At 40.2% G+C, this 24,049-nt stretch overlaps 2 protein-coding genes across 6 annotated transcripts in view; both read right to left on the bottom strand.

Moving 5' to 3' along the window:
* Positions 1-1,193: 1,193 nt before the first annotated feature.
* On the bottom strand, positions 1,194-10,736 carry ldlra (low density lipoprotein receptor a). 3 transcript variants are annotated; one of them, XM_028454730.1, is made up of 18 exons: positions 10,568-10,733; positions 8,684-8,809; positions 8,480-8,602; positions 8,025-8,405; positions 7,822-7,944; positions 7,625-7,747; positions 7,439-7,558; positions 7,238-7,363; positions 5,599-5,770; positions 5,308-5,535; positions 5,115-5,233; positions 4,904-5,043; positions 4,698-4,839; positions 4,486-4,629; positions 4,127-4,399; positions 3,940-4,020; positions 3,125-3,288; positions 1,194-3,059 (listed from the first exon to the last, which is right to left on the bottom strand). In XM_028454730.1, exons 1-18 carry the CDS (start codon positions 10,626-10,628, stop codon positions 3,003-3,005), a joined length of 2,703 nt encoding a protein of 900 aa, XP_028310531.1. In that variant the 5' UTR covers positions 10,629-10,733; the 3' UTR covers positions 1,194-3,002. The 3 variants fall into 3 exon arrangements, with proteins under 3 accessions (XP_028310531.1, XP_028310532.1, XP_028310533.1); XM_028454731.1 differs by having other exon boundaries at positions 4,127-4,396; positions 10,568-10,732; XM_028454732.1 differs by lacking the exons at positions 1,194-3,059; positions 3,125-3,288; positions 3,940-4,020 and having other exon boundaries at positions 4,268-4,396; positions 4,568-4,629; positions 10,568-10,736.
* A 4,509-nt stretch (positions 10,737-15,245) lies between these two features.
* Positions 15,246-24,049, bottom strand: part of smarca4a (SWI/SNF related BAF chromatin remodeling complex subunit ATPase 4a) — a 39,549-nt gene continuing 30,745 nt past the window's right edge. For 2 of the 3 annotated variants that reach the window (XM_028454451.1, XM_028454453.1), the window contains 5 exons: positions 22,572-22,677; positions 22,385-22,486; positions 16,057-16,189; positions 15,845-15,984; positions 15,739-15,771 (listed from right to left, as the gene is read on the bottom strand). In XM_028454451.1, the coding sequence (XP_028310252.1) occupies positions 15,739-15,771; positions 15,845-15,984; positions 16,057-16,189; positions 22,385-22,486; positions 22,572-22,677 (514 nt within the window). Of the gene's footprint in view, positions 15,772-15,844; positions 15,985-16,056; positions 16,190-22,384; positions 22,487-22,571; positions 22,678-24,049 lie in introns of all 3 variants that reach the window. The other variant, XM_028454450.1, reaches the window with a different exon arrangement.

Here is a 24,049-nt window from a genome sequence, read left to right as displayed (position 1 = left end):
AGTTCCAGAAGGTTGTGTGTTGACCTCATTAGAGCCAGATCCTAGGTCATTCAGCAGTGTGAATAGGGTAACAGTGGTCAGTTGAGGTGCAATAAATATTCAAAGTTGTGTCTATGCTGTTCTATTCTATGAAACATGCTCAGAAAAACCAACAAACAAACCAATTCTTTTTTTTTTTAATTAAAGTTTTTTTTTATTGAACATTTTCTTGGTACATTACAAAATCACAATCCACACTCACTAAGGTGGCTGTACATATGCATAGATACATTCATGGATGAGGGCTTTTGTACAAGGTAAAAATAATAAAATAATAATAAATCACTACACTAATGGGAGGATTTAAGCAGATATGGAATCACGTGTCATCCTGACTTGTGTTTATAGTAATGTAGGACCAAAATGTGTCCCAAGCTGATGTGCTGTCCTTATTTTTAATCTATTTAGCATGCATTCATGTGAGGCCATTTTTGTTATCATGTTTGCCCATTCCTTAATATGTGAGGCCATTGGAGTTTTTCAAATACAAACCAATTCTTAGACATATTGAAACTTTTCAAAAAGAAGAAGCACAACACTTACTTTAATATGGTGTGGGTGTTACTAACGCAGCTACTTTTTGGAGACTTAATAATTGCTTTTTAAAAGTAACACTAGTCATTTTACATGATCTACTACTTTGTGAGTGTTTGATTTAAATATTATAAATATATTAAACAAACTGTTGGACATAAAACAGCTGTTGTGTGTAAATTAGAGCATCAGACTCAGAAACTTCTATGAAAAACACCAACTAAACTATTCCACATTGTTTTCCCTCTTTTGGTACAAATAAATCAAAGTTCTGTAAAGAATATTTTTGACTTGTGTGCGGTGTTATTCCCATTCGTGGGAGTAAAAAACATTCTGGGAAAACTGTGTGGGTTGGCTTCTGCTGCGATGTGTGGGGTTTCATGGAAAAGGTCACGTTTTTCAAAAGAGCGTTTTCCTAGAAAGCTCTTTCGGGGAAAACTGAAAGTGGGTCAACAGTTGTGAATAATGTTTGAAGTCACTCTCGGGTGGAACAACAGTGTGGCTACCATAGCATCACAGAAAACCAGAGGAATGCAGACGGAGAAGTATCACATTTCATTTTGTTCTGTTTACATTAAAAAAAACTGTTGACAGAAGTTCAGGCTTTCAAAAAGAGACTGTTTCAATAATAAATAAAAACATTTATTTATGTACAGCAAATGATAAAAGAATACCACAGAGTCTAAAACATCAATAAAGAACAAATATGTACATCTATGAACAATATATTTACAGGTCTTTAGTGACAGAATGTAAAATGACTTAATATACAGTTTCGCTCTCAATCAAAAAGCCTCTAAACTGTTAATCACAAATTTACAATAGCATCATATGTAGGCATGTCCTCACATGTATGTTCACTGAGTTTTATAGCACCAACATATACATATGATCAGAATATGCTGCAATAAGGCTAAACGTGAGGAATAAAGACAATGTTTAAACCGCTGCTGATGTCTGTGTTTCTCCCAGTATGAGTATTTCAGGTAACAATGATTTTATAAATACCACCACTTGGTATTAGGAATCCTGGACTTGAGGGAACACATGGAAATACACAGCAATGGCTACACGTGTTTGCATCCAAGCTTTTTTTTCACATAAAGGAATGCAGTGAACCTCCAGAGAGGGGCGAAGGGGGAAGAAAATTTAAAGATTGCTGTCGAGAGCAAAAGAATTCGATCACAAATCAAGACAGAGGGGCTTAAACTACACACAGATGTTGAGGGTTCTAAACACCACATGGTCATATTTGGCATTAGAAGACTTTTAGAGAGGAGAGTATACAGTATAGTCAAGGCACAAACACGTTCACGTTTCTTCTTTAAGGTTACTGGAGCAGTGGTGATATTATGTGCAAGCCAGCTGTATGCATACCAAACACTGTATTTATAACTGAAATATTCAGGTCATATTGGTTAACCAGACATTTACAAAAATATCAAAACTCACCTATTGTTATCTTTGAAAACCATGCTTTACCACGTTGAACTATGAATAAAATGTACAGAAAATCACCTTTTACAACTCAAGTTGCCCATTTTCACGATAATCCCATTTCCAAAATAACTGCTCTTGTTTGCACTCTTAGTTAGCAGATAATCACATAAACAGTCCTCACTTTATAAGAAGAAATAAGGGGATATACTTATAATATTCAAATTTGAATAAAAACTACCTTGAACACAAGAAGAAACTTAAAAAACCACCTATAAAATCTGGTTACATTCAATTCAAAGCACAGCTAGGCTCTAACATGTGAATCTCAAAGCATACCGGTATATCAACACGGAATTGTCCATCAGATCTAAAGCATATCGTTGTGAAGTATTACCTCAAAAACTTGGATATGAATAAGAGTTGGACACGGGTTCATAATTTTATTCTGTAAATTGATGACTTTAGAGGTGAAGGCTAGAAATAGAGGCTAGCAGTCAAAATGGCCAGTTAGCATTCACAAACTAACTCATGATATTCTGAGTTAGTACGCTGCAAGATTGGGACTTGAATAAATGAAGCTAGCTTAATAGATGCTAATGCCAGAAAGAACGGCCTAGAACCGTCAATGGCCAATCTAGGCTACAATCCTAAAATGTTGTACTCAACAACACTTGTCTAAGACAGAGTAGCACACAAGCAACGGTTGCTCTGGAAACAAAACAAGATCAAACATTTACCAATGACACAATTCTCCCCAAGTATTTTTTTTTACATTTTTGATCAGGAATAAAAGGTTTGAATTGCAGGAAGACAAAATGAAAGAGTAGAGCTTGAGCTCATAAGTGTTTACCATTGTTAACATCTTGTTTGTTTCCGAAGACATAACGACTTCCATATCTTTGTAAAGCATGAGGTAAAAATCCAAATCGTTCTGATGGCAGCAACCTTCTAGTAGCAGACTAGTCCGTTCCATTGGCTGGTTTTTCCTGTCAGTTCTCTGTAAAAGTTGGATTGTCAGCCTCTTCATCCAAACTTACCACTTGTTTCTGCAAATACAAAGAACATTAAGCTCTACCACTGTATATCCCTTTATTTCACCATTTCAACATACTTTGGGATAAGAGAAACCATCATGGCTGTTGCTCCTCCATATGTGCACTTGGTCCTCAGTGGTTTTCTGATAGACCGGATTGTCAAAGTGAATAGTGTTGGTGTTTTTGAGCTTGTAGTTCCTCCATACTAGAACAGCACTGATGGCCACCAAACAAATAATGGCTTGATAGATCAAAGAGAAAAAAAGTTTAACAATAAGTTAGTGGTTTTAGTTTCTAAACATTAGATGTTTGTCAAAGTCTTAAAGGGATCCTCCACAAATGTGCCCTAAAACCTTTTAAATATCTTTATTAGTAGATCTATGTCAAACAAAAGACATTATTTTGCACCATATTTGTTTTATTCATTTATAAAAATGTGACTCTTTTACCGTTGTAGAGCCTGTGCACCGAAATGTTGAAAGTTGCCGTCTACGACACAGGAGAGATGCAACTGTCTCCTCTTGTGGTCACAGATTTTTTCAGGACACGGATTTTGTTTAGATAAACAAAAAAGGTTTACGTCGACATTTTAGAGCAACCCAAAGCAGCACAAGTTGTCGTTTTGACTGAAAAAGCTGCTAAATGATCCTGAATGCTTCACCTCCTATAGAACTCAATGGGCTGAAAGGGGCGATTGGCGTCATCAATGACGTCATTTCAACATGGCGGAACATAGGCTCTATAACGGTAAATTAGACCCATTTTTAAAAGTTAATAAAACAAATATGGTGCAAAATAATGTGTTTGTTAGACAGAGATCGACTAATAAGAACAATTCAATGGTTTTAGGACACATTTGTAAAAACAGTGGAGGATCCCTTTAGCAACGTACCCAGAGGTAAGGTGATGTAAAGAGCCAGTGAAGTATTGGAGGCAGGGCTCGGTACCACCACAGGTCCTCGAGGTGGGAACCCTAAAACAAGCACACAATGAAGAAAGTTAAAGACATTTTAACTCGCCTGCAGAACGGACACAATGAGTTTTCTCTCAGTCCTTATGCTGACTGTTTGGAAACGCACCTGGAGAAGGAGCAGGAGCTTTAGTCAAGGTTTGGATAACTTTAGGATTCATAGGCATGTTTGAGGCTGTTGTGAATTGGGTTGTAATTTCCCTGGGTGCAGGTTTAGTGGACGGCTGCTCGAGTTTAGAGACAGTACTGGGAACCACAGGCGCTGCAGTGGAGGTTCCCCTCTGAGGGTTTATGGGGGTCCTGCGTGTAGTAACTGGTGGCCGGCGTGGAGGACGGGGTGTTACTTGAGGTTGTATGGGGACTCCGGGTGTTGTCTCTACTGCTGGTTGTCAGAACAAGAAGGAACATTTAATTCTGCATTTTGGACCTTTGTAGAAGATCCTATTGGAGTATTCAATAGTTACACACCAGGTTGACATGTTCTCATATTCCTAGCTAGCATCATGCCATCTGGACAGGCACATGTATATTTGGGAGGGTGTTGGCCCACCTGAGGGGCTGCGAGGCAGAGGAATTCACATCCACCATTGAACACTTGACACCAATCTCTTCCTGTTAGGGATGAAAAAGCACTTTTAGTCTGAAATACATGCGATTCCATAATAATATTTGATCCTCACCAGCAGGCTGCTTAAGGTTATGAAATAGAATAATGTCCTCTGGTGACATTAAATGTTCTGCCACTGTAGTGATATCTGCACCAGTTAGCCTGTTAGCACTGAGGATGGCATTGTTGCTCACATCTGTCCAGAACACTTTTTCCTTCAAGCACAAAAACAATCAGGCTTCAATCTTAAGATCGCAAACAGTAAACAAAGCAAATTACCTCAAATACTGTGACTCCCAATGGGTGGGCCAGCCTGTGTTCATCAATGATGAGAGTACGTCTAGTGCCGCCCTGAGCATCCATACTGGAAAGAGTGTGCAGCTTAGAATCCACCCAGTAGAGTCGATGGTTTAACAGGTCTGTGTAGGGAACAAGTGAAACCAAAGTGAGCACATGCATTCACATACATATCAACACATCACAGCCTTACCAAGTGTGATGCCATTGGGCCACACAATGTTGTCAGTAACCAGAGGAGTGCGGTCCCCTCCATTCAGACCACCTTTTTCAATCTTAGCTGGATTTCCCCAGTCAGTCCAGTAAACAAAGCTGGAACAGATAATAAAGAACATTAACACATTTATGTCAGTAGCACACGCTGTTGTTACCAGTGAGTAGCTTACTTTCTAAGAGGGTCGACCACAATAGCCCGAGGTTTGGACAGGCCTTGTTGGAAAAGTGTTTTGCGACGATGACCATCGGCAGTAGCTACGCTAATGGTGCTTCGGATGCTGTCGGTCCAGTACAGCTTCCTGTGGATCCAGTCAAAGGCAATTCCTTCAGGAGCATCTACATCGTTTCCAATGACAACGTGGTGTTGGTTAGAGTCTTCAGCAGAGTCCATCGTAGTTCTGTGGTTGAACAAACATAATTAGACAAGAACAAACATAACACAAACACGTTTCTAGTCTTACTTGTAAATTGTTTTCTGTGAAATGTCAGACCAGTAGATCTCTTTGGCGCCCATATTCATGTCAAGAGCCACGGCGTTTTTAAGACGAGGGATGACTCTTGTGTATTCACTTTTGTCTAATGTCATTTTTCTAACTTCATGACGATTGGTGAAGAAAAGATAGGCAATGGTACCTGAGAATTTAAAGCATAGAAGAGATTATATTTTCAGATTACTATTTCACCTCACTATTCCCAGCTGTTCTCTCTCTCCTCAATCCATCTTTAGAGTCAATGAAAGGATCTATTTACTCTATTTCTTTTCTCAGAGGTTATTCCAACTTGCCCCATAGGTTTGGCAAAATATAATCTCCCTGTTGCAAATGTGTACAAGAACGTACTGTACATCCTCCAGTAGCAACGCAGACACTCTATCCCTGAGATATCATTCATTAGGAGATCCTTTGAGACCCTATAGATTCTATCCAACCAACACCCCCTCAAAAACACAACTTTGATATTCAGATAAAATCCAAAAAAGCGTTTTCCATAACAAAGGAGCAAATGTATTATAACCGTAAACTAAAGTTTAAACTTCATTTATTGAGTTTTTTTCTTCAGAAGTTAAATAAGTGTTCACATAAAACATCATAAACATCCAAACAAAGGACATCAGTTAATGACAATGACAGATTTAGTCTTAAGACAAAATTGTATATTGGTTTCAGTGACATTTCAGTCATTTTATCAATAATAGTTTATTTACATTAGTTATGGCGCTTTGCAACCGTTCAGTTTGAATCTGAGTACCGTATTTTCAGCCTTTGTTTGTGACCATCCTGTTGAGTGTGCGTGTGTCAGAGGTATAGGTTGGTATAGTACATGGACACATCCTTCTCATTCAACCACTTCAACCAATGACGGGACTAGACCGCCAACATTTTAGTACCGTCTCGTCTCAAACAAAACAAAAAATCATAACGAAAACAATATTTTGTTGTGTTTTTATTTCCAAAGATCAAATTTTTGCTTGTCATAGGAAAAAAGGTCCTCCATGAACATATTTCATCATTATTTTGGTTTGCAAAATGAACCCATCATGTACAGTATGCCTATGCTGTATTTTTAGGTGCGGACTTTCCCTCTGCTGAGAATCTGTGCGTAAATGTGAGACTGAAGGACCTCCATGGCTGTTTTTCCCTGCGACTCCTCCTGGGATGCAGAATTGTGATGTTTATCGCATCTCAATGATATAAGAGTTGAATAAATCGTTCCAAACGCAGTCGCATTGCAAAATATCAGACATATTGGGCTGCATTTGCCAAAGGTCAGAACATAGTCTCAGTGGTTGTTGTTTTAGGTTGGTTTTTTTACTCTAAAATTTTTGTTTTTGTAAGTTGATTTTCTTTTTACACAATCCAGAAATATAGATGTGTACATAAACCCATATCTGGCTCTTTTCTACATCCACCCCTAAACAGACAGATCTGACTCTCTTTATAGCTGCTACATGTGCTTCCTGTTCTATCACACACAGTTCTAGAGCCTTCCGATAGAGTGGATAGGAAGAAAAGAACTTTCCTGCAACTATAAACAGGATACACTGAAGCATAACAGATATACTGTAACAGTCACTTAAAAATATAAAAACATGATAATTACCAATGGCCTTGCAGGCTTTAGTTGCAGGATCAACTTGATAACCCTCTTCACACTCACATTTGTAGCTGCCAATCTGATTGATGCAGATTTGGCTGCAAGTTTCTGGGTTAGAGCACTCATCAATATCTATCCAACAAAAGCAAAACACATGAATATCTGAAGGCAGATCATTGTGTGACCACTGTAAGTGATTATATTTACCTTCACAGCGTTTGTTGTCCACTAGGCTGTAACCTGATGGACACAAGCACTCGTAGCCAATCTTTAGGTCTTTGCAGATGTGAGAACAGCCTCCGTTGTTATACACACACTCATTGGAGCCTCAAAGAAGACGGAAAAACAGGTTTTATTTACAAGTTCCGACATGAACAGGAGCTGTGTACTCACCACAGTCTCTAAGAGGCTCATCTGACCAATCCCTGCAGTCACGACGCCGGTCACACACCTGCTCCATGTTGATGCACTCCCCACTGCCACACTTAAACCTGGAGGGCCCCTCACAGTGGGTGGCTGTGTACCACACACACACACACACACACTTATCCTGCTGTTCATTTCACTCAGTCATCAGCAGATGTTTTTACCGTTGATGCAGCCCATCTCATCGCTCATGTCTTTACAGTCGTGCTGATGGTTGCACTGGCGGCTGCCGTGGATACAAGATCCGTCACCACACTGAAACTCATCAGGACGGCAGGTGGGATGAGCTATAGAAGGATTGACAGGAAGAGGCGTGGCTAAACATGAATGATAACGTGATAAAGTTGGTAAAGCTTTGTGTGTTTACCACAGTTTGCTTCATCTGATTGGTCGTGGCAGTCCGCTCCACCATCACATTTCCAGTTACCATGGATACACTCTCCACTGCCGCAGTGGAACTCCTGGGAGGTGCACTGGTGGGCAGGGCCAGAGGCAGACGTCACCGCCCCACAGGTCTGAGGCCACTCGTCTGAGCCGTCGATGCAATCGGAGTCGCCATCGCACGCCCACAGGCGAGGGACGCAGATGGTGTTGTTGCACTGAAAGGAGGCGGAGCTACAGGAGACGGGGGGGCAAGAGGCTTCATCGCTGCCATCGTCACAGTCTTCCTCATCATCGCACACAAAGGAGGATGACACACACTGTCCACTCCCACAGCGGAACTCTGTGTTTGTGCACCGTCTGGGAGCTAACACAGCAAAACAAAATGCATGGATTATAAAGGAAGTGCATTATTGATTAGTGATTAGAAGATAAACTCACCACAGCCCTCCTCATCAGCTCCATTCTCACAATCAGCCTTTCCATCACAGCGCCATGTGCTCGGTACACACTGGTTAAGGCGACCTGCACAGCTGAACTGAGTGGGTTTGCATGTTCTGCTCACTACAGGTGGAAACCCAGAGGAACACTGTGATTGGTCTAATCTGATGACAACATTAATGATTATTGTAGTGTCACACCCACAGCAGGTCCCTGGAAGTTCATCTGTGGCATCTCCACAGTCGTCTGCACCATCACACACCCATCTCAGTGTGATGCAGCGCCCATTCTCACACTGGAATTGAGTAGGTCCACATGTAGTCAGCGTACCTACATCAACCATTCAATTAGACACATGGAATCACACTACCAACCTCTAAATAACAGGACTGTAAAAAGGTTTGTCCGTATCCTGCTACGTTTCCAAGCCAAGAAAAATGTCTATTTTGCTTCACTTTCATCAGCTTTCCCAAATCAGATGTTATTACTGAATTTAAACTCCCTGAAACTGTGTCAAACATGCCTAATGTGCTTAACAAAGTTCATTATTCTGATTATTAATTTCTCTGACATTAAATGCACAGAGATTTAAGGTCTGTCCCTTTACTAAAGCTAATATACATTAGACAACTCTAATTACGGTGAAAAATGTAAATGCGTAATATTGAGGGTTTAGTGTGTGTCATAAAGCTGTTTCCATTCCAGGAAGTGAACTCTGTCATAATGCATAAGATTTTGGGCAATATTAGATATTCCTCTGTTTTCCCACCTGTTTACAGTGCGTGTAAATGTGTGATGTGTGGCATGTGAGAGACTATATTCAGAGTTATATTGCAACTTCTGCTTGATTCAGTCAAAAAAGATATGAAAAATAATTCAAAAATAACAATAAAACCATTTCTGTTTCCATCCTTACCTTCACTTTAAAGCTGACTTTGCACTAAAACACAAGTGTAAAGAGTCTTCACGTTGCTATTTCCTTCCCTAACGTCGGCCTTTCACACAAACAAATATTTTCACTAGTATTTTAACAAGCATTCTCACACCCTGATGTATGTTGGGAAAAATCTGAGTAAGTGTGTAAACTTCAAAAGCGTGTGTGTGTGTGTGGGGGGGGGGGGGGGGGGGGGGAGGGGGCTACAGACAGATCATAAATTATGAATTCTCCTCAAACACCAGTTCAACATACTGGTTTTCTCCTGTTTCTAAACATAGTCACTGCTCACTACTTAATGATATAAAAACAGGTGTAAACATACTGTCAAAGTGCTTTTATAGTTTAGATTATATTAAGCAATGATGCAAAATGACGTCTCAGTGTCAATGAGAGGACTTTGTATTTGTGTTATATAAATAAATGTGAATTAAAATGAATGAATAAAGGAGTTAATTATTTATCTATCATTGATTTGTTTTGCTGTAATCATAGAAGAACAACATGTTATTCAGGCGTTTAATCAAATGTTTAAAGTTCAGACCTACAAAAACAAACTGGATGTAATGAAAACATTATTGATTAAGTGCTGGTGTCTATCTCCAGATACTAAACATGGGGTACACCCTGGACAGAGCACCGGTCCATCAAATGTTTTACTGTGGAGTGAAAACAAATGTAATTAACAAGATAAATCAATACTACATCATCTTAGATCAATTATTTTCTACTAACGGCAACTATTTTCAATCTGTGTGGATTTTCATGCAACGCAAAGTTTTAGGGAGTGATCACAAACACACAGAACAGGTTTGGGGCTAAAACTAAAAACACTTGAGGGCAAATGCATTAACTTTCCCTCCAAAATGAAAGTTTCCTGCAATGTTTACCTGTATTACATCAGGAAATGTCTCTGACTACATGATACAGTGATCAGTGACAGAACCCTTAATACCCCCCCCCCCCCCCCCCCCCCCCACCACAGACTACTCAAAGCTCATTGGCTGAGAGAGCAAGTCAATGAAGAGGCACAAAACGCAGCTTCATTCAAAAAAAAAAAAAGTTTCTTTTTCACCTCATTTTATAATAACGCACACACACACACACACACACACACACACACACACACACACACACTGAAAGTTGAACCTTACTTGTGTGACCAAAGGAACAGATGTTGACAAACAGCAGTAATGAGTGAAATGATGCTCTCATGTTGTCCAGCTGCGCGTGGATCGGAGAGTGCGGGAGTCCGTGCGTGAGCGTGTGTGTGTAGAGCCTGATTCTTTCAGATGCTTCTGTTTAACAACAACATCACAACCATTTCTATGTGGTCCAGCGGTGGGCGGGGCTTCGGGGGGGAGGGAGGGGAGGGCGGTTCCTCGGGTGGTGTGATTTCAGCGGTTCGCGATCGGGGGCGGGGCTCTATTTGGGTATGTCCTCGGCCACGTGCTCAGCAGGGTAACACACATTTATTAATGCTACATTGTGAGGACTCTAACAGCATAGCACAAAATAAAAACGATTTATTCAAGTAAAAAAAAAAGACTGATATTTATGGTTAAAATACACATTCAAAGATAAAAGAGTTTTAAGAAATGTACATTCCAGGTAGGCCTTACTTCTTTAAATTTATTAATGTGATGTTATTATCCTTATGTTTATCATTGCAAAGTATATGACATTTTAAAAGTTTTTGTTTAAATTATTGTTTATCAAACGGTAAGGTCTAAAACAACCCACACACATTATAATGCTAGTAACTGGTAGTAGTGTGTGGTAAACTGGTAGTAGTGTGTGGTAAACTGGTAGTAATGTGTGGTAAACTGGTAGTAGTGTGTGGTAAACTGATAGTAGTGTGTGGTAAACTGGTAGTAGTGTGTGGTAAACTGGTAGTAGTGTGTGGTAAACTGGTAGTAGTGTGTGGTAAACTGATAGTAGTGTGTGGTAAACTGGTAGTAGTGTGTGGTAAACTGGTAGTAGTGTGTGGTAAAATGGTAGTAGTGTGTGGTAAACTGGTAGTAGTGTGTGGTAAAATGGTAGTAGTGTGTGGTAAACTGGTAGTAGTGTGTGGTAAAATGGTAGTAGTGTGTGGTAAACTGGTAGTAGTGTGTGGTAAACTGGTAGAGATGTGCAACAGAGCAACTTATGTCCGGGTTCCAAGTTCCACACAGCACTATACTGTATATCAGCTTATATAAAGGTAAATATAGGTATTGTGTGTCACCATGAATGGTTTTTGTGGGGGTTTTTTTAACCACAAATGATCTCTACGTTAGCAGTTTTTATTCATGATATTTCTACACACACTAAACAGTCCAGGACTTGAAATAAAAGCCCTTATGAAGAGGTTAAGCAGAGGTTAGTTAAAGGTCATAAAACATATACATGATGTTGTTATGGGTCCAAAGTCCTGAGCTCTGGATTCATACGCAGGTTTAAAATGAGTGGAGGCGCAGAGATAAAGCACAACATGAGATAAAACCTCAGCAACCTTGAACTGTACTCTGGGTGAACTACTGGGAAAGCTCCTTATTCACTTTTCCACACATTTCTCTAAACATTCTCAGAGGGGAGGAAACTGGGACACAGGCCTCAAAAACACATCAGATCTGTGAGTAAATATGTGATGTGGCCTTTAGCTGCTCTGCTAAATCATAAACCACACTCATAGTGATGGTGACCACCACCACCACCACTATATAGATCTACACCCACTGGTTTTTTACCCACTATATAGATCTACACTCACTGGTCTGTCACCCACTCTATAGATCTACTCTATTGATCTACACCCTATAGCTCTACAGTGTTATGCTCCACTTCATAACTTAACTGGTTTTTCCTTCTCAGCACATTCACTTTTTAACAATATGTCTTCATAATTGTTCAAGATTACAACGCTGTGTTTATGAGCTAAAAGAGAAAGAATAGTATAGTATAGTATAGTATAGTATAGTATAGTATAGTATAGTTTAATGATCTGCTGTTTGTTGTTGTATATGGTGAATTGGCCCTCGTCAGCTTCTGTAGATTTGACTTTATTCGCAAACCACTTTTATCACTATATTGTATTTTGAGTGTATTTTCAACATTTGAACTTTATTCTTGATTTGCCCAAATTTATTTTCTCCATCAAAATTGGCCCTAATCCGCTTCTGTAATTGATAATATTAGATTGCAATTCCTTTAAAATATCACTTCTTTTTAATCTTTCATTAAATAAAGTCTTTGTAGAGGCTAAACCATTGTTTAGATCAGGACCCCCAGGGGGCGGACCGTACCCTGCACTACAAGTAAAGAGTTTCTCCACTTTTTCATTTTATGGTCAATAGGTGTGAAACAGCTTGTGGTTCTTCCAGTTTTCTTCACCCACTACATGGCTTATCAACAATCCCAATCTGAGGACAAACAAGTGTTTGTTTGAACAGAAGAACTTCTGCTCGCTTTAAAAGGTCACATCAGGTTTTCTGCAGATCCTGTTAGTTTACTTTTACCATCTGGACCTGAAACAGAGTTATGGTACAAGTAGGGACAAGTTAGGTTTTCTTTAGTCTTGCAGTTGGGTGGGGGTTGCTGCATGGAAGCTTTCATAGTAGCTTAGTTTAGACATCATTTTGCCCCTGAAGATAAAAATTAGACAGTAGATGAAACAGTACAACATTGTAATTATGTATCAGACAGATTAGATTTACACTAACATGATGGGTTTTTTTTAGATTAGATTGGTTTATTTGAAAGGGGACAGTGCAATTTCATATAACACATGAACAAACATGGTTAAAAAAAAGCCAGAATTAGCTATTTTTCATCTGTCGTCTGAGATCAGAAATGATTAAAGGAGATTTTTAACTGATTTCATCTTCAGGCTGGTGATTGTAATGTGAGAAAGTTATGAAGGAAGCAAAGATTAAACAGCCACTAGGCAGAGTGTGAGAGTGTCTGTCTGTGAGTGTGTTAGTGTGTGTCTGTGAGTGTATGAGTGTCTGTCTGTGAGTGTGTCTGTCTGTGAGTGTGTGTCTGTGAGTGTCTGTCTGTGAGTGTGTGTGTCTGTCTGTGAGTGTGTGTGTCTGTCTGTGAGTGTGTGTCTGTGAGTGTATGAGTGTCTGTCTGTGAGTGTGTGTGTCTGTCTGTGAGTGTGTGTCTGTGAGTGTAGACACACGAGTCTGTACAAAGTGAAGGAGAACGGTTGGTGTGTCAGGGCTCAGTGACGCTGAATGAATTAACATTTATCACATATCACAATGAAGACAGTTACTGTACTTTAAAAAATGAAAATAGAAACCCAACAGATAAACAATAGTTCAGTGTTAAAAAAAATAGTGAACACTATCGCTAAAAATACAATCACTACATTAGAAATGACCTGTGTCTAGACTAGTCAAGCATTCAGGTTCACGTTAAAAAAATTAGAAACTTTAAACCACCCTTTCGACCATCCAATTTGGCCCCCAGGAGAAACTAAAAATGACAGAGAATACATTTATTATTGTGTAAATTACCAAATAATCCATTTGTATTTTTCTCAAATTGACCAATTTTATGAAACTTGACAAGTGCTTGCATTTTTCATATCATATCATTTTTAATTGCAAATTGTGGAAAGAACTCAATATTTTCACAAATATTCCAATTTCTCACTAACAATTCCACAAAATTCCTCTAAATTATATAAAGATTGGTAACAGAATCAATAATTTTTAAAGTGAACTGAACTAATATTGAAAACTAGGGCACAATGACGTTAAAATTGTTTTTTTTTTTCTCTTGTGGCCAATTTGAGATCAAACTGGTCCCTGTTTGGCCCCTGAACCAAAATTAGTTGGACACCCCTGCGCATCCAATGTGGCCAGCAGGAGAAAGTATAAATGATAGAGAAAACATGAATCATTGTGTAAATTACCAAATAAGTCTGTTCTAGATACGTCAGTCCTGTCAATGAAACTTCACAATATTTACAAGGGTTCACTATTTTCCCATGCCTGTATCATGACTGCACATTTTTGAAAGTCATCTAATTTCTTCTAAAATATTTCAATTTCCTACACAAAAATTGTTAACAAAACCAAGGAATTCAGAGACTGATATCTGTCATTCATTGCCTGGATATTGGTGATGCCTTACGTACTCCATACATACGTTTTGTGTGAAAGTGATCATGAGCTCAATAATGTTGGAAATGTACTTTTTTTTTTCCCCTTTTGTATTTTGCACCTGAACTAAAATGAGTTTGATATCCTAAAGACACCAGTGTAGTTTAAAGTTAAACGATAAAACGCTTGGTGGTTTTACCAACCTGGAAATTATGATTGAGATATAGGGATTGAATATGAATAGGTATAATGCTACTTTTTGCATGGAAAAAAAGGCCAAAAAGTCATTCTCAAATATGATAAAAAGTACCGACTGATCCTGAGAGTCACAAGGTGCTGGAGCATGTGGTGGCCCACAGAGAAACTTTTATACTGTGTGTGTTTCATGCTTTTATAATATATGACAACCTAAAAGCTCTACTGTACTGTTTACTTTCATCTATAAATGTGAAAGGTTATAAACTTACACTACGTAGTAGTTATTTAATGGTACACAATGACATTTAATTTTCTACATTCTTCCAAAAGTATTGAACAATATATTAAGGTTTCATTTATTCAGGAATTTCACTGTAGAAGTCAAGAAAAAATGAAAGCGATCAGCAGATGCCTCTGAAGAAGACTGGCAGTTGACAGTGGAAACATGTCAAACAGTTGTCTGAATAAATGAAACCTTAACATACACAAGTATTGTAAAATCATCAGAGGATCATCTCTATGTAAAAAATAAGACGGTACATTGATCATGAGATGCCTTTATTGTATTTTTTGGAATCCAGTGACACTGACCGATCCCTGGTTCTGTCCATCACTACTCAGACCCAGAGGGAGGGCGGTCCCATGGTCCCACCACTCGTTTTAAATTAAACACACAGAACATCCAGGAGGGAATAACACAGACACATGCATTCAAAAAAAGGACTTAAAGGAATGTGTTGACTCCTGGTTCACATGTACACGTGTCTAAAAGGAAGAGTTTTCATGGCCCACGATCAGTCTATGGTTATTCAGGCTCCGTCAATGTTCCACCAAAAAACTACTGTTCATACTGACAAAATCATTAAATATGGAGGTGAATTTCATAGCTTTCATATCTCACTTTTGAAATTGGGTTTTATTTAATGGAATACTTTAATGAGAATACAATAGTCTCATTAAAATCAGCTGATCTAGGTAAAACTAGGTCTGGCCACCGACTGGTGCCTGGTTGATCCAATCACAGCGAGGCTTATTCAGTCGTCCTCGCTGCCGCTGGCCGAGCGCTCCTGGGTCACAGGAAACAAACGTGAGGTAGAAGGAAAGAGCAGGGACTGGTGTGTGTGTGTGTGTGTGTCTCACCTCTTCCTGCTCTTCCTCGCTGTCATCATCACTAACCACAGGTTTAGCTCTGACGCCGCGACCTCGGCGACGCTGCCCTCTACCTCCTCGATCTCCCTTTTCTTTACGGCTCAGTTTGATCTTTACCTTCACTGAGCGCGCTACACACACACACACACACAAACACAAACTCATTATTCTCTGCTGATGGAGACCAAACCCATACTACTCACATTCTGACTCTGAGCCTTCGTCTAGCTCCTCCTCCTCTTCCTCACTCTCTTCACCCTCGCTCTCGTCCTCTTTCTCGATCTTCTGTCGCACACTGGTGAAGACGGACTGAAGCACAATGGAGTCCTCGTAGATCTGAGAGAGAGGGAGAGACACAGCAGCGTTAGTAGCACCATCTCTTGGACAATTGATGTACTGCACACAGCACAGTTTGATTTTACTGTCATCTGAGAGTTGAATCTAATGAATGTTAAGATCCTACAGCCAAATGTGACCCAGCTCACTGACATCAGTCAAATGTTTTCTGTAAGTCTTCACACACAGTTGCTGGTATTTTGGTCCATTCCTCCATGCAGATCTCCTCTAGAGCAGTGATGTTTTGGGTCTGTTGCTGGGCAACACGGACTTTCCAACTCCCTCCAAAGATTCTCTATGGGGTTGAGATCTGGAGACTGGCTAGACCACTCCAGGGGCCTCATTTATAAAAGTATGCCTATTAAGCACACTTCAGCTGGCGTACACTAAAAACCAGGAAGTGCGTACAAATCTTTTTTTTACGATTTATAAACAAGGGTGCACGTACGTCCCATGCCTGTTTCTGTTTTTAAATCACCATCAACTCAAAGGTTGGTGCACGTGAAGGTGACCATAAAAGGTCAGATGAATGCCCTAAATGAATATTCACTAATACAAATTTCATGGTGGATTGAGGGGGAAAATGAGCAATAAAACAAATTTCACTCATTGTGAGGTGGAGGTATTAATTGTTGAGGTAGACACACGCAAAACAGCGTAATGTGGTGACAGTGAACATTATAAATGATAGAAAGGCTGATCACACAAAAGCAGAAGAGAAAATGTGCATCACTCTCCATAGGAAGAACGTCTGTTCAACAGGTGGAGGAAAGGGGCGGAGCTCAGCCTCACAAAAAGCTGGAGGATCGGTGGGAATTGGGGATCCCCTCTGTGTAACGGAGGTGGGGAACACACAGATGCACTATATATGCCCCAAAAGCATGCGATGAAACTGCTACTGCAGCCTCGTCCTCTTTCCCTCAGCAGCTTGTCCTCACTGAGGGGTTCTGCCTCTCGCTGGTCTTTGAAGATCCCCTCTCTCCGGTGTATCCCATGCATCTCGTCCTCTAGCAGTGCCTGATAAGCCCCTGTGTGTCTTTACACATTAGTGTGTTCCTTTTCATAACAGCTACAGCTGTTGCAGCCAATTGAGCAGCAGTTTTGCGCAATTACCATGTGATTTTGATGACAAATACTATTATTATTAATATTATTATTAATAATATAAAACTGTATTTGTAGGCACACGCACGTCACTCACTCCCTGCGGGTGTCAGTATAGTTTTTTCCTCCTCTGTTTTTGCAAATGCATCCTTCACACGTGTTGTGAAATGTTCAATGTGTTCAATTATTTCACAAAATGTCTATTAATTTCGCAGAGCTGTCATTAATTTCATCCTTCTCATGATTTTGTGCGTACGGCAGGGTCAGAGCTGCCGTGGAGGTGCGCACATTATCTCGTCAGGTTATTTTATTTTTTTATAAATCCCAAACTTTGCTTATATGTGGCGTACTCTTTTTTGTATAAATGAGGCCCCTTGAAATGCTTCTTACGAAGCCACTCCTTCGTTGCCTAGGCGATGTGTTTGGGATCATTGTCGTGCTGAAAGACCCAGCCATGTTTCATCGTCAATGATCTTGCTGATGGAAGGAGGTTTTCACTCAAAATCTCACGATACATGGCCCCATTCATTCTTTCCTTTACACGGATCAGTCGTCCTGGTCCCTTTGCAGAGAAACAGCCCCAAAGCATGATGTTACCACCCCCATGCTTTACAGTAGGTATGGTGTTCTTTCTCCTCCAAACACAACGTGTTGAGTTTTTACCAAATAGTTCTATTTTGGTTTCATCTGACCATATGACATTCACCCAATCCTCTTCTGGATCATCCAAATGCTCTCTAGCAAACTTCAGACGGGCCTGGACATATACTGTCTTAAGCAGGGGGACACGTCTGGCGCTACAGGATTTGAGTCCCTGGTGGCGTAGTGTGTTACTGATGGTAGCCTTTGTTACTTTGGTCCCAGCTCTCTGCAGGTCATTCACTAGGTCCCCCCGTGTGGTTCTGGGATTTTTGCTCACCGTTCTTGTGATTATTTTGACCCCACAGGGTGAGATCTTGCGTGGAGCTCCAGATGGAGGGAGATTATCAGTGGTCTTGTGTCTTCCATTTTCTAATAATTGCTCCCACAGTTGATTTCTTTACACCAAGCTGCTTACCTATTGCAGATTCAGTCTTCCCAGCCTGGTGCAGGTCTAAAATTTTGTTTCTGGTGTCCTTTGATAGCTCTAGCTTTAGTCTTGGCCATAGTGGAGTTTGTAGTGTGACTGTTTGAGGTTGTGGACAGGTGTCTTTTATACTGATAACCAGTTCAAACAGGTTCCATTAATACAGGTAACGAGTGGAGAACAGAGGAGCCTCTTAAAGAAGAAGTTACAGGTCTGGTCACCTACAAACAAGCAAAATTTCTGGCTCTTACAAATACTTATTTTACCAAGGGATTTACCAATTAACTCATTAAAAATCCTACAATGTGATTTTCTGGATTTTTTTTCTCATTTTGTCTCTCATAGTTGAGGTTTACCTATGATGAAAATTACAGGCCTCTCTCATCTTTTTAAGTGGGAGTACCTGCACAGTTGGTGGCTGATTAAATACTTTTTTTGCCTCACTGTATACAGTATATTGATGTTTTCTCTGTGATGTAATTGGGGTTTCCCCCTAACTAATATAGCATAGCGTACCTGTTAGTTTCTTTTTTCAAAGGCAAAACCCCATAGTAAATCTTAAATACCGTTAATTTAATTAACCATTAAACCATTATTTTACAATATTTCAGGTCAGTCAGTTAAAACCAAATGTCACACAGGGACCTTTATTTACATAAGTGTAGAGAACAATATCAACGTTTATAAAAGTAATTATGTGCATTTGTACACATTTTAAAAACTACTTCAGCTGACCAAAGAGCTGTACAGTTTTTTTAATTATTACAATAAACAATCAATTATTTATTTATTATGACTGAAAATTGCGTATTTATCAGATACTATTATCCAAAGTATTATAATATAACAGCTACCACTAACACGTGCTGTAATGATGGCTTTCTGAGGACTGTTCCTTTAAGGGAGCCATAGTAACGTAAGGTCAGAGTTCAGTCATCCTGTCTACTTCCTGGGTTGTACTGAGCACATGGACGTAGCTTATGATACTTTTCTGTTACCGTCTCGTCTGAAACGACATAGAAGCAGTGTTGGAGCAGTTTGACAGAAACCAGTTGTTTCTAGTCCTGTTTATAACGTTATCGACCTGCCGAGACTTCTGGAGCTATACAACACCCACGTGCGCACGCGCACACTCTGAAGCCAAACCATTTCCCAATTATTTAACCATTATTCTTTTTTTACTAACTCTTTGTTCGACTCTGTCTCTATGTTGTCGTAGTAGTAACTACTGTAGTAATAGTAGTAGTTTTTATTCGGTCATTCCATTAAACATTAAACAAAACATTTCCATAATTTCGTGTACAGCATGACCTAAAGGCTTTAGGCTGAAGGTAATACAGATTATGCCAAACCCTGTTTACAAACTTCCATGAGACAAAAACACAAAGATTTATAATAAACAATTTTAAGTGACCAACAAAAGAGAAATCCACATGTATTTAGAATAGTTATTTTAACATAAAATTCATTTTGTTTCATGTTATTTTTATTTCTAAACTAAATCATGTCATCATTGAATTCATTTCATGCTTTATGGATCTATTAAAGTCTTTTCATTAGTTGCTACTTTATTCATCCTGAGCTTATATATTTTTTAATTATAGTAGATTTATACATCTTTTTGAAAGCTTTGACTGTTCCAGACTGTTTTATTTGATCTTTCAAGTCATTCCACAGCTTAACACCTCTTACAGAAATACATAAACTTTTATTTGTTCTAGCTTTTCCTTTTTTTCAAATGCCGGTTTCTCTGCGGTTATACTGACTTTTCCTGAGTTCAAAAAGCCTCTGGATGTGAGGAGGGAGAAGATTATTATGTGCCTTATACACCATTACCAATGTGATAAGGTCAGCAAGATCATGGATCATGAAAATAGGGTTTGTTAGTGCAGAGAAATCTGCTTTAGTGGTATTTCTTACTGCTTTTTTTGGAGTAGCAAAATAGGATGAGTATTGGATATTTCCAAGTCATAATTTAGGTAAGGCAAAACGAGTGAGTGGAGGAGGGGGTATCTGACTACAGGTGGGAGACAGACCGGCTGGTGTCCTGGTGCAGCCAGAACAACCTGGAGCTCAACGCTTTAAAGACAGTGGAGATGATAGCAGACTTCAGGAAGAACCCAGCCCCCCTCACCCCCCTCACCCTGGGAGACTCTACAGTGAGCTCTGTGGAGTACTTCTGCTTCCTGGGGACCATCATCACTCAGGAGCTAAGTGGGAGCTGATGTTATCAAAAAAGCTCAGCAGAGGATGTACTTCCTGCGGCAGCTGAAGAAGTTCAGTCTGCCAACAAAGATGATGGTGAACTTCTACAGCTCCATCATCCAGTCCATCCTCTGCTCCTCCATCACCATCTGGTACGCTGCAGCTACAGCCAAGGTCAAGGCCAGACTGCAGCGTATCATCCACTCTGCAGAGAAGGTCATCGGCTGCAATCTGCCCTCCCTCCAGGACCTGTACGCCTCCAGGATTTTGAGGCGTGCAGGAAAGATTGTGGCCGACCCCTCCCACCCCGGTCATAAACTGTTTCAATCTCTCCCTTCTGGAAGGAGGTTTCGGTCCATCAGGACCAGAACCTCCAGACACAAAAACAGCTTCTTTCCCTCTGCCACCATCCACATGAACACACCCCAAGTCACCCACTGAACCCCCCCCCCCACCCGATCACCACCCCCATGATGACATTATCTGCTGCACTGTATATATATTTATATTTATCCTATTTATATTTATCCTATTTATATTTATCCTATTTATATTTATCCTATTTATCCTTTATTCTCTATCTATCCTTTATTTATCCCTCATCCTTTATATTTATCATTATTATTATTATTATTGTTGCTGGGTTGTTCTTTGATTTTTTTTTTTTTTTTGTTGTTTGTTTTGTGCACCAACTATCAAGACAAATTCCTTGTACTGTCCTTAAAACTGTACATGGTCATTAAAAACATTTCTGATTCTGATTGGTCAGCTGAAACAGATAAAAGCTCTGAGTTTCCATCAAGCACATCCTAAAGCGTTTAGACAGACGCTCTGTGATTCCTCCAGAGGAGGGCGCTGTCCACATAAAACCAAATATTTTTTGAAAGTCGATTAATGTGTTTTGTTCTAATGTGGGACAGTTTGAGCAACAATATGTTGTGAAGGATGTCATGTTACTTGTAGACTGTCAAACATAATTTTAGCAGTTTATGCAGTTAAATGTATCAAATATAAAAATAAAAAATCGCAATCACAATATTGCGCCTTGGTCTGAAAAATACGGTAATTGAGATTTTTCGGACCAAGGCGCACTTAAAATCCTTTAATTTTCTCAAAAATCGACAGTGCGCCTTATGTATGAAATGAGTATGTCAAAATGTTTTAGTACAACTTTGGTAAACTCTGAAGGTTGCACTGCTTGATGGATTTTTGGCGCTTTAGGACTAACGTAGTCAGGCGCCTCACGGAGTGATATGTACCTGTACTGTGCACCTTATAATCCGGTGCGCCTTATAGTCCCAAAAATACAGTAAGTTTTTAGTCAAAATCGTGCAGCCCTATTCACCATCAATTGTGACATCTATTTACCCGTCTCTCGCATCTATTTACCCGTCTCTCGCATCTATTTACCCGTCTCTCGCATCTATTTACCCGTCTCTCGCATCTATTCACCCGTCTCTCGCATCTATTCACCCGTATTCACCCGTCTCTCACATCTAGTCATCCGTCTCTCGCCACTAATCACCCGCATTCTCCCGTTTCTTGCCTCTATTCACCCGTGTCTTGCCTCCATTCATGCGTATTCACCCGTCTCTCGCCTCTATTCACCCATCTCACATCTATTTTTTGGTATTTTGTATCTTTGCTGTTTCCTGAACTTTAAGTGTATTTATAAGTTCACTTTTGATAATTTTTCAATAAAGTGTCTACCTAGGGCCTGAGGGTTAGCGTTAGAGTAGGATTAGGGTTTGAGTAGAAAGGCTAATCCTAATCCTAGTCTAACCCGAGCCACTGTGTAGACGAATGTGCATCAGCCTCACCAGAGACCCCTCCAGGTTGAAAGTCTGAGCGTTCTGACACAGCAGCATCACATCCTTCTCCAGGTCGTTCAGGCTGCGGTATTTGTGGCTGCGGATCCTCTCCTGATCAAAGAAAAAGCTAAAGGCATCAAACACTCAGAAAAGAAAAAGCGTTTCAAGCTGTGAACAGTTATTAGAGATCAATAACCTTAATCTTTCTGAAGTCCACTGGTTTACGGATCAGCTCATAATACTCAGGCAGCTCCTTACGCGACGGCAGCTGGATGAAGACTTCACTGAGTTGACGGCCGTTGCTTCAGAAACAAAAGAGGTCATGAGTGCGTGTGTGTGTGTGTGTACACATAGTTCTCAAGTTTTTTGAAAATTGTGAACAATAAAGGATCTTTTAGTGCTGACATTTCTGGACAAATAAAGAAATATCTAATCTTATCAGAACTGAAGACAGAAACAAAAAGAAGAAACAACTGGCCGTGTTTACACAACATTTTCTAGTAAAATCTCAAAAGTTTTACCATTTAATAAGTAGCGGTACTGTTCTAATTATTGATATCTACAATTCTATTGTCACTAGTTACACTATTAATTGTAGATATCAAAAATGTAATTCTCACTAGTGGAAATCGCCATTGTAGATATCTGAAACTTCATTACAACTAGTGAAAATGAGTTCTATGAGTATAATTAGTGAGATGTCTCACTATGGGATGCACCTTCCATCTGCAGCCCTCAGCAGCATTTTTCTCAATCTGCCAATTCTGATTGGCTGGTGAAACGTGTCCGTCTGCCAGGGACACTCCCACCTCCTTTAAAAAGGAGGAGGCGAACAGACACCCTCCATTCAAAATAAACACCGCTTCTGACTCGTTCGAGCAAGAAGGGTTGTCGTATTTAAATAACCTTAAGTTCTATTTCATAATATTTCACGAGATGTCTCACTCTGGGATATGGTAGCTACCAAATGGCAGACATGCTAATCGAGTGGAGACCAGCCCGCAGGGCAGAAGTCTGTATATATCAGGACAGTCAAACTGCCCGTGCCATGCACGGAGTGGAAACGTCTAGCATGTAAAAGCGGACAAATGTCAGGTGCGAGGTCCAACTTGCGGCCGTACCAATGTCCTGTAAATACACTCCCCTGAACAAAGCTCAGGATGTGGCAAGACCCCGAGTAGAGTGTGCGAGCAGACCCTCAGGCGGCCGGAGACCCTGACTTGTATAAGCCAAAGCAATAGCCTCCACAACCTAGCGACAACCAACACTCCACAAGATCAGTTTGCCTGCCAGCAGATGCAACCGATGGGAACGCAATCTGCGCTGGCGGTTGAAGTACGCCACGGTCGTGGTATTGTCTGCCCTCACAGAACATGATGTCCCAGGAGAAATGGAAAGAAGTGAATCAGCGAGTGGAACACCGCTAAGAGCTCCAAATAGGCCCGCATCTGTGAGGGACGCATCCCACCCCACAGAATACGCGTGCGCTCTGGCCTCCATCTTTGATTGTGCCAAAAGCAGCCAGTCGTCCAGATATGTGGCCAGGTGAATGCCTCGCCTTCTCAGCAGGGCTACCGCGGCTTCTGTGCATCGCACAAACACCCTCGGGCTCAGAGAGAGGCCGAAAAAAAGAACACGGTATTTGTAACATATTCCCCGGAAAGCGAGCCTTAA

The sequence above is a fragment of the Gouania willdenowi genome, chromosome 8 (genome assembly GCF_900634775.1).
Source record: "Gouania willdenowi chromosome 8, fGouWil2.1, whole genome shotgun sequence".
Lineage (NCBI taxonomy): Eukaryota > Metazoa > Chordata > Actinopteri > Blenniiformes > Gobiesocidae > Gouania > Gouania willdenowi.
This window is presented reverse-complemented; position numbering and strand designations above follow the sequence as displayed.